The sequence below is a fragment of the Drosophila eugracilis genome, unplaced genomic scaffold, assembly GCF_018153835.1.
Source record: "Drosophila eugracilis isolate 14026-0451.02 unplaced genomic scaffold, ASM1815383v1 contig_2154, whole genome shotgun sequence".
NCBI lineage: Eukaryota > Metazoa > Arthropoda > Insecta > Diptera > Drosophilidae > Drosophila > Drosophila eugracilis.
The window spans coordinates 5,668,363-5,683,293 of record NW_024573038.1 but is presented as its reverse complement, the minus strand read 5'-3'; the positions used below and the strand labels follow the sequence as shown (position 1 = coordinate 5,683,293).

The 14,931-nt window shown below is 42.5% G+C and overlaps 1 protein-coding gene across 5 annotated transcripts in view; it reads right to left on the bottom strand.

Annotated features, from left to right (window-relative positions):
* Nucleotides 1-102: 102 nt before the first annotated feature.
* The window catches only part of LOC108114388 (capon-like protein), a 44,222-nt gene continuing 29,393 nt past the window's right edge, over nt 103-14,931 (bottom strand). For 2 of the 5 annotated variants that reach the window (XM_017225353.1, XM_017225354.1), the window contains exons 4-10: nt 14,768-14,863; nt 14,544-14,711; nt 8,049-8,253; nt 5,300-5,406; nt 4,498-4,668; nt 4,299-4,421; nt 2,270-4,032 (exon numbers count right to left, since the gene is read on the bottom strand). In XM_017225353.1, coding sequence (XP_017080842.1) covers nt 2,992-4,032; nt 4,299-4,421; nt 4,498-4,668; nt 5,300-5,406; nt 8,049-8,253; nt 14,544-14,711; nt 14,768-14,863 — 1,911 coding nt within the window. In that variant the 3' untranslated portion in view covers nt 2,270-2,991. Of the gene's footprint in view, nt 1,835-2,269; nt 4,033-4,298; nt 4,422-4,497; nt 4,669-5,299; nt 5,407-8,048; nt 8,254-8,448; nt 9,896-12,815; nt 12,944-14,543; nt 14,712-14,767; nt 14,864-14,931 lie in introns of those variants that run through there. The other 3 variants (XM_017225356.1, XM_017225355.1, XM_017225352.1) reach the window with 3 other exon arrangements.

Here is a 14,931-nt window from a genome sequence, read left to right as displayed (position 1 = left end):
ATTAATTGAACTGTAAAGTGTCAGCAGCAGCAGCAGCAGCAGCAGCAGAAGCGCTGGCTGTGGCAATGGCAGGAGCTGGATAAGGACATGTAGCCCAGCATGTTGCATTTAATTTTTATTATTTTCACTTTATTCTATTGCGTTGAACCAGAGCAACTAATATTAATTCAACTTGGGTATGCTAGGCTAAAGTAGCTTATAAAAAAGTTTTCCTATTTGTCGTAGTGTATGTGTGGTAATGCTTGGATGTGTGAGTGTTTTTGTTTGTGTATGCGATGTATTCACGTGTGTGGGTATGCGTGTCCTGGTTTATGCTTAGTACAAATTTCAGTTTCAGTCTCAAAAATCGTTTGCATAAATTAACTAAAACCATTTTACGTAAATTAATTTGTGTTTCTCTTGGATCTATAAATTTCGTACCTAAATTGCAAAATGTCATAAAATCGTTAGGAAAATCGTCTTTTCATTGTGATGCCCGGGCGGTAAACGGAAGAGCTAGCAAATAATGCAATAAAAACTCGTCGGAGTTTGATGATGATTGAAAACCATTTGGATGGCTTTAACTTCACTCAAATTTGAATTGCAAAATTTCCCTTACCCCCTATGATTGTCACAGTGTTTCGCAGATGTATCCGCAAATTTAACTAACCTTAACTTATCTGGTTTTACTATCTGTAACTTAACCCATCAAATTTGAAGTACAATCTGTTGGCTGTACAACACCTTCGTTGCTATCTAACTAGTATGTATCTAGTATCCTAGCTACCTTACGAACCCTCCTTTTTTATAGCCAACAAATCCTCATAAATTTCCAGTAAATCGCTTATACGCCACGTATGCCGCAAGTTCGGTTTGCACTTCCCAGCAGCAGCTGACTTAAATTTATAGAGTTACCCCAATGAAAAAAGAAAAAACAGGAAAGGAAAGGGACTGCCAAGCGTAAAAGTAGAATCGATTTATGCATAAAAACGGTGAAGCTGGCAAAAATTTATGAATATCAAACATTTGATCTTTTTGGCTTTTCCTGGCTGCAGGAAAAGCTCCTTCCTGCGTTTCCTGCTTTTCCCCAGCTTTTTCTGTTGTCTCTGCTGCTGGGGCACTTTCCCCTGTTTGCTTAGCTTAATAACCAGTTTTTCTCATACACGAAAAGTTGGTCAAGTTAAGCAGTAAATGCTCTTTTGGCTTCTGGCAGTAGGTGCTGTAGTAGGGGGGCTACGTGGCGTATGATTAATGTGCGTGGTTTGTTCGCTTAATGAATTTGGCTCTCACTATGGGCTTACTGGCCAAAATACTACCATTCAGTTAATACTTAAATACACATTGAGCTTACGTTTTATGCTCGCTAATTGACTTATGTCCTATGCCTGTTGCATGGCATCTCAATGAGCATGTCGTTCGTTCCACTTCGTTTGGGTTAATTTGGTCCTTTAGTCTATTGGTTTTCGTACTAGCTAGAGTATGCCTATGGAAATATATCAAAAAGAACCTACACTTAGGGCTATGCTAAAAACTCACTTAACAGCTAATAAACGCACACATTACGCAAATGCGAGGGCTGACCTCAGAACGTTGTCACTTTGCCCAGACGCATGCCGAGCAATTTACGACGCTTTTTGGCGCTCAGCTTTGTCCAAATGGTGCTGCTGCCCTCCACCAGCAGAAATTCATCGCATAAATCATCCGTCTCCTTGGCGATGCCGCCGTAGAAATGATCCTCCTGATACTTCTCCGAACGGGAATCGCCGGAAACGAAACCGCTCTCCGGACGGGACAAGGAGGCGGTGTGCCAGGGAAGCTGCTGGAACCATCGTGCCACTTTCGCCGTCGACGATAACTGTGGGAAACGGAAAATCGGTGGGTGTGGTAAAGCATAAAGCGGGGCGAATAAGTAAAGTCAGTGTGTAAATTTATGCAAATGAGTTATGTGCGCAAATTGCTGCCCACCAGCGAAATCCGTAGGCAACAGGGAGTACAAAAAAAAACATCGGAAAAAAACGAAAAACCAACTACCGAGTAGAGTGAAAAATGGCGACACTTGTTTTTGCTGCTGTTTCTTATGCCACGGCATCGTTTTTCATTTATCCAGGGTGGGAAATTCATATACTGACCGTCCCAAGGGGCGGATGCTTAATGCGCTTAAAAGTATGCTGCATGTTTTTGTCGGAAAAGTCATTAGGGAAATTGCTCAGCCTGGCGTTAACTTTCAATTATTAACGATATCACGAGTACATGAGTGTGTGTATAAGCGTATAGAAAGAGTCGCCAAAGGTTTTTTTACATTATTATGCGATTTTTATTATTATTTCTGTTGTCTGCCGTTCATTTTTGCCGCCTGCATTCCATATTCAACTGAATATTTGAAATTGTAATTTACATAAACCTCTTGCCGGGCAACTAATTAATGCATTTCACATGATTATTGCATTTTTGCTGGTATAGCCCATGCGGGTCACGCATAAATTGAATTAAAATACAACAATTTACAAAAATAACAGTATCGAACTTAATCAGTTTAGACTAGACTCATTAGCTTAAACACTAGGTGTATGGATATAGATTTCATTTAGGGGAGACAAAATACTTTCAAACGATTATTGTGAACTTGAGTAAGTTACTTCGTTGCTGATATGCTAAGATTATGTTTCACAAATACTTTTACTTAAGGTTTCGCTGCTGGCCCGGAAAATTAACCAAACTCCAAAAGGGTTATTAACTTTGACTTTGGCACACTTTGAGCTAGAAGATAATGCTAAATAGATACGATATATATATATATAATATTTATATATTTTACACTTAGTTAGACGTTGAGCTGGGCAAATAATTGGCACATTAAACGCTCTGCTAGGACACCTAAAATGCAAAACTAAAGTAGGGTTTTTCTCCTAAATTAATACTGTTACACCCATCATTCACTCGATCCTCATGCTCTCTTTCTTTCTTTCTCTCTGATTCGTTTAACCTATGACCTGGTCCATATGGAGTTTTCTCCTATTTGGTGGTATGCCTGGCCCAAGTGGTCCTCTGCACCTGGCTCATCATCTGGCTACGATTGGGTACCTTCTCGCTGGTACTTCTGGTTATAAAGCTAGGCGTGGCCGAAAGCTTCCTTTGGTGACCCGCCTCGTCGGTGACCCTCAACAAAACCGTATTGAATCGTGTATCCCGACTGCTGCTACTGTTGCTATTGCTATTATTGTTGTGGTTCTGGTTGCCATTGCTGCTACCAGGACTTATGTTGTTATTGCTGCTCCTCAAACGTGGTGAGGAAGGCGAGTCCAGGGTTGAGGAACTGCGACTGGTATCTCGGGTGCTAGTCGATCCTCCGCAGGCCAGACCAGCCAAATTGCCATTGGATACCGCCGCCTTAAGTTGTTCCTCCAAATTATTCAGATTCTGCTCGATGCTCATGCGTATATCCTCATTTAAGGACGAGCTCCCGGCAAACGAGTTCCGATTCATGGTACCCAAAGGGGAGGGCGTCAGAGTTCCGGTGGCCGCCGGTGAGGTGAGGAAATTGAAACCTCCAGCTCCGCCAGCATTGTTATTCGGCGTGGCCGGTGTGCAGGACAAGGGGTTCACGTAGAAATATGAGTTGTGCCCGGAAGCCGCAGGCGTTTGCTGGCTCTGTCCTGGATTCGCGTTTAAATTCAAGGCCTGCAGGCGATTCAATAGCTCCTGATTAACCTGGAACAGATCCTTGGACAAGGCATCCTGTTGCTGTTGCTGCTGCTGCTGTTGCAACTGATTGCTGATGCTCTGCAGGGCGCTCATCGAGGGATACGGGCTGCTGGCCCCAGCAACGGGCGGCGGCGTGGCCGGGGTCGGTAACGCTGCTGCAGATTGTTGTTGCTGCTGCTGCTGTTGCTGCAAATTCTGGAGGTGCTGGCTCTGTTGATTTAGACCACTCAGCTGGTGACTCAGCGAGGTCAGCTGCTGATTAATGCTGCCCAAATTGCTGATCTGCTGATTGATCGTGGCCAAATTGTTGTTGTTGCTGGTGGCCTGCAGCAGCAATTGCAGCTGCGATTGCTAATCGAGGGGTGAAAGGTCATAGGTCATTAACTACCACAACTCTCTCTCAGTCAATACAACAATAACGAGAACGAACGCACAACGAAATGGAGGCAACAATAAACACTCGTGCAAAAACAAACGGCAGCCAAGAAAAACAGAAAAAACAGAAATCATGCAAAAGGGAGGGGCACAGCTTGGAAAAAACTCGAACTGAGCGCAAATTTACGATCGCATAACTCAAAAGCTTATAGAGCATATATATTATAGAGCATAATCCTCACCTGCGGCGCCATTCCGATATTGGCCGACGTGAGTCCGGCACTCTGCTGCTCGTTGTAGGCCCCCAAGGAAGCCAGGTGCTCCAGAAGCTCCCGGTTCTGCTGCAGCAATTGTTGGGTGCGCGCCTGGAATATAATAATTTTGGAATAGTTAGTACTCTATCCCATTAAGGTGTGTGGGGATCTCCCCTTGGGCACCCACCTGCGCCTCGATGCGCGCATTGGTCTCCGAGATGAGCTGCTCCCGCACCAACATCAGCTGGCCAAGAGCCTGGCGTGTTTGCAGAGCCTGTGCCTCCAGCTGATCCTTCAGTTGGGTAATCTCAGAACGCGGCGAGGAAGGTGAACCTGGGGACTTGTCGTCCACATCGCACTAGAAGAGGAAAAACAAGATTTGAGGTAAGGTCAAATGCTCAATTAAATTCGCATGTTTTCTGAGATAACAAAGATGGTTCAAAGAAAATGTGTTGTTCAAAGTATAATAAACATTTTTATATATTCTAATTATTTATGATCCCAAACTTTCAATTAATAGCCTCGTTTCACTGTGTCATTTCTGAAGCCATTAAAAGAATTCATACTTTTCCCATAAAAATGTTTCATTTGAAAAAATACTATTAAATTGACATATTTAGTTATAAATTTGGCCCATTTTCGCTTTTATAACTAAGATTCCTTTCTTTTATACACCTTTCAGCCTTGACAGTTCTCAGGGGCAACGAAAAGTTATTGAATCTGAAATATTATTGTTTTCCCAGCTTGTTTACCCTCTCCTGACCGCGTTCGTAAGGTAAACAAATGGGAAATATTATTTTATACATTATGACCTAAACAGAAACGCCAGCAATGGGCCACATTGTATTTGATTTCATTTTCAGAGATTTCGGCTCATTAAAATTCACCAGCGCCGGCATTTTAATTGCCCTGCCAGGATATGGCTATGATTTCGGTTATTATTGGCGCGCCATTGGCCAGAATGATTATGATGGACATAAGTTACTCACCAGCAGGCTATTCGATTTGCGTAGGCTCGAATGCGATGGCATTAGCTCCAAGTGGTTAGGTCGCTGCGGCTGCGTGTGGTTCAGATCGGGCGTTATGGCCAAGTGCTCTAAAAATAGTAAATAGAATTGGATTAGCGAATTAAGTGGCTGGCTGGTTGGCTGGCTGGCTGGTTGGTTTAACAAGTGTGCTGTGTAAGGCCAGCCCCGACCGTCCTCCAATTTGTCAAGGTCGCGGGACACCCACGCAGCCCACCTGGTGGTGTAGTGCCCCACGATCTGCTCTGGCGGCCACTTTCGCGCTTAATTTACCATTAATTACAGCGTCTAGAGTTCAATATTTGTTTTGATTATTCTCGTACTGTCTGTCCAATAAATAATGAAACAATTATTCAGATCCTCGCGCCATCGCTAAGGAGATAATGATCATTGATAATGAGAATGGAACGAGCGAAGCTCACTTCTGTTTTTGATTTGTTGGAAAATATTTAAGAAATTTCTTCCAAGAACTTGGATATCTCGCGGATTAAATATACACATATAAAGGTGCATGTGTATATGCGGTGAACATTTTTACGGATTGGTTTCGTTTCGCACCTGGGGCACGTGTTAATTGCCGATGAATTGCTACAAGCGTTGTAAAAATCCTTCACAGCATGTAAATTAATTTGCCGATTCAGATGGTTTTTCATTGGCAATGTTTTTGGCAAATAATTATTGGAATTATAGCTAGTTTATTCCCTGAAAACGTACACTAAGGGTTCCATCAAACACATGTTTCGTTATCTAAATTTAGCCAACATCTTTTGTATAATTTTTACAGCCCAAATGACCCATTTCGAAGAACACATCATACTCAATTAGATAGCCCCACAAAACAGCTGCAAATAGCTATTCCTTGACATGGAACAACAATTAGTAATCCAAATGTTGAACATTTACTTATAGCCAATCTATATTATATTTTGTCTTTGGGTATATTTTGCAAATAGCCGTGCCAAAGACAATATATAAGATGCTGATTAACGTAATGGCGTGCTTATTACATATACGACACGTGGTACCAGCAGTGCCAAAACAATAAACAAACTTTGTATTCTATTTTGATTGCTTTTATGGTTTATAACTAGCTTGCTCTGATTTTAAATTCATTAGAACTGTTAGTTTAACAAAAGTTTGAGTGTGTGAAAGAGAAAAACTAGTTCTGAACTCTAAAATCAACTTCAAGTCCTTAAGGAATTCTCAAACTTATTCTAATAGTGAAATTCCTGTAGTCTTACAAATTGCAGCACACTTCAAGGCGCAGACTAGGCTATTGAACTTTGAACTTGGCTGATCTAATCTTCCCTAGTCTCAACGGAATGTCGCCCAGACATAGACAAACAGCCGTGTTCATAATTCATTATTCCAATGTCGAGTCGCTTTGGTTTGGCTACTTAAAAGTCAGCCAGCGCAGGCGGGAAATTACTATATAGCGAAAATTACAAGACCTCAGAGCGGGGAGGATGAGTTATTGAAATAAATAAATTATTTTTGGCACACGACTTCAGGGCACGCCCACACATTTCTTGTTGGCCACCACGTGAGTGTTTCGTGGTCTCGAATGTCGCCTGGTAACAAATTCGGTTTCAGTTTTCCCGAATCCAATGACTCGATGATGCCATGGTTATGATGAAGGTATCAGCAAATAATCCATCTCCGATAAGTAGCTACCTTGCCATCCCCCCGGCTACCCAATTTTCCCTCTTTTCCACTTGGCCGTTATTTATATTTATATTCTCAGAATTTCTTGCGAATGATGTCGCTGGTTGGTTTTAGACAAAAGATTGCAAAAAGAATTGCTTTTCTCGTGAGTTTTTCAATATTATTATATTTTGTTCATCTTATTTTTGGCAGCAGCAACGCGTTGATGACGTCAAACTGCGCCTTGTCTGTGTAAGAGTGTTGGAGGGGTTGGGTGTTAAGGCGCTGAGGAGGGGGCTGGTTGGCAAGATGGAAACCGCACGAAGATTATTGAAAATTGAAAGCAATATGTGGAAATTGCTTAACAGCGTCGAAGTGTATGTCGAAAGCTTCTGCCTCAGTTCTCGGTACTTTTATTTTTATATTTTATATTATTTTTTTTAATATTTTCTTATGCGCAGTCATCTTTTATATTGTACTTTTTACTTGGGAAAGGGGTATTGCAGATGTGTATACCCGAATGTATATACAGATTATATCTTGTCTGCAGTTGCATTTTGTATATTTACGGAAATAAAGAGAAGAAAACACTGTAAAATGTTAAACAAAATAAACAAGATAATGTGCGAACCGAAATTCACCCTCCTTTTCGAAATATTAAACTATAACTTTATAAACTCATACTGCTGATGGGAATTCCACTTTAGTATGTTTCGTAATTTGGTTAATTTTAAAGACTTAACCATGAAAATCGCTGCTTCACCTTTACAAACTCCCCGGGGAATGAAATGCAATTTAAATGCAAATGACACGCTCGCCGGCATCGAACTGAATTCGAAATTAAAGAGCAGACATTTGCATGGGAATGCAAAAATGAATAGGAAACTAATGCGACCAGCGTCCAGGCTCCAGAGATTCACCCAGGAAGCAGCTGGCGGCGGCAGCGACGACGACAGCCAGAGCTTTTCATTTATTTATTGGCCAGGCAGTCAGGCAGCCAGGCAATGAACCATTTTCCCCATTTTTCACCCAACCATATTCCCCAGAATGAATTTTACCCGACACTCACCTTTCTTGGGCGTTTCGTTGTCGCCGCCACCGCGTTCGCCATCCTCGCTGAGCTGCTGCTCGCTGATTTGCTCCACGTCCAGCAGCTCCGATGAGGATATGTCGGAGCGTTCGTCATTGGGTTCCAGGGAATTCTTATGAAGATTAAATTTGTGGCACACTTCAAAGGCTTGTCCCACGGTGCGAACGATGCGCATGGCCTGAGACTGCAACAGACGGAGAGTAAAGGGGATTAATATAATTGCATTATGGGTAGCACACAGCGGCCCCATTAAGATATAAAACCCCCCATTTTGCACATCCTCTTCTTCCATACCCCAATACCATTGACAGCAATTAAGCCACCACTGGAAGGAGCAAACGCGCATTACGCATACGCCCCGTTGTTGCATTGAACCCACCTCTGGATCGCTCGTCGCACAGCCGCAGGAAATTGCATCCTTTGTGCGATTATTGCATAAATTATCACAGTCCGCTCCCGTTAAACCCCCTCTGGTTCGCTCTAAGGGGGAGCTGCGACGCCTCTGTCGCGCCTGACGCTGTTCATTGAGAATGAGTGGCAGCACTTGGTCTCCGGCTATTATGGGTTCCCGGAAGGATAGCTTCTTGCGAGGTTTGTCGGTCTTGGGACGCTCCAGCATAGTGCTACCATTACCACTACCTCCACCACCACCACCACCACTACTCAGGCTGGAGCTGCTCTGCTGATCGCTGAGACTCTTGCGGCGCTGCAGCTGATGGCGCTGCTCGGTTCGCTGGTGGAGGAGATGTGCTCGTCGCAGTGCCTCCGGCGAGGCCTCATAATGATCACCGGGTAAGCGCTTAAACTTTAATCTGGCCTTCAGAACATCTCCATTGGTTTGGGCAGCGGATGCCGAGGAATTGCTAGCCTTGTGACTGGACTTGGCCACAGGTTGCTCTTTCTTTATAATATACACCGTATTCTCATCATCATTAAAGAGTATGTGCTTGGGCTTGTGGTCTATGTAGGTGTCATCTATGAAACGAGGTGGCTGACTTATAGAAGCTCCTCCCGTAATGGGCACCATTTCGCGCTCCACACATCCTATGAGCTCCCGGATATCTAAGCTCTTGTTCCGCGACAAGTGCTTCTGTTTCTTTTTGTGCGATGGAACTGGAGATTGTGGCGGCTTATCCTTCAGTTGAAGATTTTTATCGCCTACCAGGATATCCCGGATCAGGCCACCGCCACTACGGAAGATGTTCTTGTGATAGTGAACATCCGAGGACTGCTTTTCGGGAGAAGTGGGTGCTGAGGAAACAGATGCCTGCTGTTCCACCGACTGATTCTTGGCTTCCTGGGCCTTGGCCATGTTCACCTTGCTGCGACTCCGCGACCATGGCAGGAAGTCAAAGGCCTTCGTTATGGGACTACGAGGAACGTGGGCGGTGCTATCCGTGAGATGTGGATGGCGCTGCTTGTGCGGAGCAGCCATGGCGAGGGTCTTCTCGTGCTTCATGGCCACGCTAACAGCTGGACAGAGAGTTCGGTGATCTGCGAAAAGTATCCGCAATCCACAAGGTCGTTAGCTCGCCAATTTGTCACTGCTCACTGTTTTAAGTTCAATGCTGTTCAAATGCTGTTTTCAATCGGCCAATTAGTTGGCTATCAATTTCATAATTGCTTAGGGTTCCGTGGGTTGCTCCCTTGATCCAGGTTGTTCACACACCACCGATGCGCCATTTTTCACACCTCTGAGGTGCTATGTATATGTATATATATATTGTTTATGTTTCTCATTCGGCCCCGGGCTGTTGTTTTTGATTCTGTTTCTTTTGCGTGTTCATTTATTTGTATATTGAATTATTTGCAACTTTTCATGTTGCCTACATATCGGAAAAATATATTTTTTCGATTATTTTCCGAATATTTCTGCCGCGTGCATGCCCGAAATTTCTCGCTTTCAGCCGACCCCCAAAAACCCCTCCAAAAATACAAAAAGAAAAACTGTCAATCTGATGTGGGTATTGTTATGGTTAGCCAGCAGGCGAAATTTATGTCAATCAGCAAGCGAATGATTTGCATCGGCTATCTGTCAGTGAATCAGTGCAGTTTCGTGAGCTATGAGACTTCGAAGGTCTCTCATTTATAAATATTTTTAAACGATTAGGAGTTGAAAAACAATATCCTACCCCAAACATTTTTGACATCATGCTGAATAAAATGCTATTGACGAGTCCCAAAATCTGCTCAGCACTTTACTATTACTAATTAAGGCTGAGCTGTGCCGGATAACTTTGTGGTTTCCCCTTTCAGGAGATTCTCGAGCAGAACTTGGCCACCATTCAAGCACTTTGAAGGGCTACTTCAGTGGCGGCAGGTTGAGCACTCAGTTGAACGACATTAACAGCACATCAATTTGAATTATTTTGACAAGCAGTGACAGCACTTGTTGCGCAAGTTGGCAAACAAAATGGGCAGTGCAGGAGGGGAAAGCAGGCTTACAACACACATTCAATATTTGAGCATATTCTGGGAAACCAAACTAAATCAACCATTTAACAGTTCTTTCGAGGTGCTCTTACAAGAGGCGTCGAATCGTCTCATTCAGCTGTTTTATCAATCCGTTCAATGTTCTGGTGTTGCGCATACGCCACGTGCGCCCAGAAAAATCCATCTTAACGAAGGTGCCAACTGATTGTCTATCTCGACCGAAAGCACACACATATATTCCTCTTGTGGCTTGTGCAATTTCGCATAAATCAAATTGAAAACTATAAAAAGTAAGCGGATAAAGTGTGTGGCAATTTACATTCGTTACAGCAAAGCCGAAATGAAAACTTAAATAAATAAGAATGGGAGAACGGGAAAAGAAAATTGCGTGGCATTTTGTGGAAAACTACTTGAAAATTTATGGCGTTAAGAATGACTTTGTTAGCTTTGTTTTATGTATTTATTTGAATTTTAATTTCCATTTCACTCTGCAGAGCAATCAAAGCTGGCAGTTTGTTTGTTTTTCCCGCGCTGCCTGTCATAAGGGAAAATTTTTACAGAAAAATCTTTGTGTCTTGTGTCTGGCTTTTTAGCACCGTTTTAATGGCATTGCCATTGCCCCTGGCCCATGCCACACGCCCCTGCCCCATGCCGCACATCTCCTGCCATCTGGCCGGTGTTTACTGTGGCCATAAGTCGTCGGTGGTGGTCACGATGCTACAGCAACAGTCGCTGGCCACCGCAGATGCCACTTCCGCAGCTGCAGTTTACCACAGTTCGCCACTGTTTACCACAGGGAAAACTGCAGCTCGTAAATTCTGCACATTGTCACGTGGTCAGGATGGGTGGTCTTATGTTGCCCCTGCCCCTGCCCCCTGCCCCCTATGCTAATGAAGTTGTCATTAGTCATGCAGGCGTCGGCGTCGGCACTTGAAAATTAAATTTACATTTTCGCCAAAGAACACACACCCCGAAGGTATACCAGAATATACCCGAAACGAATATAAACTTAAGTATTTATAATTCGGTTCTCGGACAAAGCGAAACACCTGCCCGCACTACCTGCGTCTTTTTCCGCTGCCTTTGCTTGTTCGATTTTAGAAATACTTTAAAGTAGGCTATTAAAATAATGGATCTATTTTGGCTTGAAATGCAAGAAAAAAAGTAAAGCACAGACGAAGCAAAACAAAGCGAAACGAATGTCGATGAGGGCAGCCATTTTTGGGAATATGAAAATGGCAAGGAGAGGGGGAGGAAAAACACGAACAAGGCACGTTGCGGTTTTCCCCGAGGCATTGGCTTTTGCCAATTCCATAGACAGCACAGGTAAATTAGAAATATTTCACCCTCCTTATATTATTCTATGAACTATTCGCCAAAACTTGAGAGCAAAGTTATGTTCATGAAAATTCTTATATTCCAATGTTTATTTGGGATTTTTTCAGCTGTCAAATTTAGTTTAGCTTGTTTATTGTACCAATACGAAATATAGATATAAATAAATAAGCTAAGCAGAAGAGAATCGTAAATATTTCAGCCATAATATCACGTGTGCGTTCGAATTATTGACCATAATTCCGTTTATTTATCCCAGCCTCCTCATTTCCGTGGACTACCTGTAGTGCGGTTGGCTCATTAACAACTAATATGCATAAACAGTAGGTCTTTTTTTTTCGGTAAGAAGTACGTCACTGAACTAAGTTTGGCTAACAATGAATGAATTTACTTTGCTCAAAGCCCCAAGCAAGAAGTAATTATTTTCTTTCAGTAAAAAGTACACTTGAATTTGGGTTTTTTCGTTTTACTACAGTCGTATTACTGTCCGCACTTTGCAAACTTTTTTCAAGTGGCTTGTGCTGCGGCTTTTCTCTGGTAATTAATTTTCCAGTCAATTTTCCGCTCTCGTGGATCATTATTCAATCCTTAGTATTGTTTAAAAGTATTACGGCTGTTCTTTTATTCTGGCCACAGGCACTTAATGGCGTCAGCAGCAGTCCAAACGGCTGAACGAAAATCGAATGACAAAACACTTTTGGGACTTGATTCCTAGGAACGATTATTTTCTTTCACATTTTCAAACATTTCATTTATCGCCTCACTGATGATGCTGATCTATGGTTGTTTTTAAATATTTTCCCTAACGCTGTGACATGCCATTGCCTGAGTTTATTAATTTGGCTGATATCAGATGATGTTGAGTTTTATTTATTGGAGGTGAAGGTCTTGCAGGTGGCAGAAATATCGGTTTAAAATCGTTTTCTTTTATTGTATTATTATTATTTTTTAGATTCACTTCACTTCACGGACACTCACACACTAGTTGCATAATTTTTGGATATTAGATATGGGATTAAACGTTTTTCAATCGCCGCACGTCTGCAGAGGAGCGCCGTCTAGAACGCACTGGACAAAGGCCGAAATGAGAGAGGGAATGGTCCGATCGATAGATCGTCTCGTAGCCGGCTAAATGGAAAAGCTTTTCCCAGAGCTTTTCCGCTCAGCTGTTGGCACGATCTTCGGACTACATGCTGAGTTTGTTTTGGTTTTTCTTGCCATTTCAACGAAGATATACTCTTATATATATAAAAATATATAGAAACCCCCTGAGGCCGGTCCAACTTGGCGTATGCATGGTTGCAGCAGCTACTGCTGTGACGTCATTGCTTTGTGTTTCGCGGAAGTAAACAAAGAAGCTCCTTTCGCTTGTTTCGGCCATTTTCCCCCTTGCTTAGCCATTAATCATATATCTTTCATCGCTTTGTCTGCTCGGTTTGTGTTCATTCGGCTTCCAAATTGCGTTGCATTTGTAGTTTAACTAATGCCTGGATGTAACTTGTATATGTTATGCCTCAGGTGCAACGAAGCCTTCTACTGACGCACACGGCGTATGCGCGATTTCCAACACGTGCAGTCGTCGTGTGGTAGATAATGCCCCCCCTTTGACTACCACCACTGGCCTTAATTTCTTGTGTCACTTGTCAGGCATTTCGACAGCCCAAAAACATCGACTGCCTTCTGATGTATTGGAATTTTTTCGCCAGAACAACGCTTGTTAATTAGAAAGGAAAAAATAGAAATGCCAACTTGACATTGTCTACCGACTGAAGTTGAAGGCCAGACGATTATACCAAGAAAATTTTATTTGCGTGCTTTAGCGCTCTTTAAAAATAAATTTGGAACATCTTTCAGACTTGGAATTAATCAAAAACCGCATTCGTTTCGAAATCAAAGCAAATGCATTTCCCCCAGGCGATCACAATGTTGAAACTGATTTATTTATTTGTCTAATCCCGGCAATAGCTTAATGGCTGGGCAATGTCGCCTCGCAAATTGGGAGAATCTCTGCCCATCCACTGGTATTCACATATAACACGGAAATGGATGTGCCGGTGCCGGCTGGCCGTCCAACTGATGGACAGTTGCGCCTTACTTTTCGCCGGGTTTGTTTAGATCCCGATGCGCTGTAATGGCCAATGAAAAATTGGTCTAGACTCAGAGGAATTGACAATGAAAAATAAGTATGGAGTCATTGGTTCAATAAATAGAAAACGAATGGAAGAAATGATGGGGAAAGTGACTCAGCTGTAAGTACTAAAATTATATTTTTTTTTTACAATTTTAATTTGCTTCTAAATATGCTAAGCTGTTAGTTAGTTTAACAGCTAGTTCCACCCACTTTTAGTCACTACTAATTAATGGGAACTAGAACAAATAGATCGCAATTTTGGCACATCTAATAAACTGCACTTCGCTCTTTATAGCACAAATACGTTTCTTTTTGTTTATTTGCTAGTTGTTTTCGTTTCGGTTTTCCAATGCTGGATTCTAGCCAAAATTATGCATACAAGTAGACATTTTGCACAAGACCAGAGTTCTTATTTTTAGAGATTCCATGGGCGGCAGTTGGAGGGGTTCCCGATGCACGGGAATGGGTAATGTCAAGTAAGTCACATGCAGACTGCATTATGCGAATTGCGGTCATAAACATTTCATTGGCCAAAAGTAAAAATGAAAAGCCCAAAACAAACATTCGATTCTTACCTTTTTGTGACTTTTGAAGACGGAACACTTGAAAGTGTCCGTGCTGGCATCGCGCGCTATGTAGCTGAATATCTTGAGATCGCTGCTGTCGTGGGACACGTAGAATATTCTATAGATGGGATGATTGAGCAACTCGATTTCCTCGGGGTCATTGGTCCAGTTCTTTTTCTAAATATTAAAACAAATAAGCTATTTGAAGTAAAGAAACCTCGACATTGACTTACTTTTCGACGACGTTTTTTGAGCACAACGCGTACGCCATTAACCGATATGTGGATGGTGACCTTTCGCTTCTTCAGATTCTGCACTTTGCACTCGTACTGTGGAAATACAAAAGGAGGGCAAATATCTATATAAGTTTTCTGCGATATGTTCAAGCTATATGGGG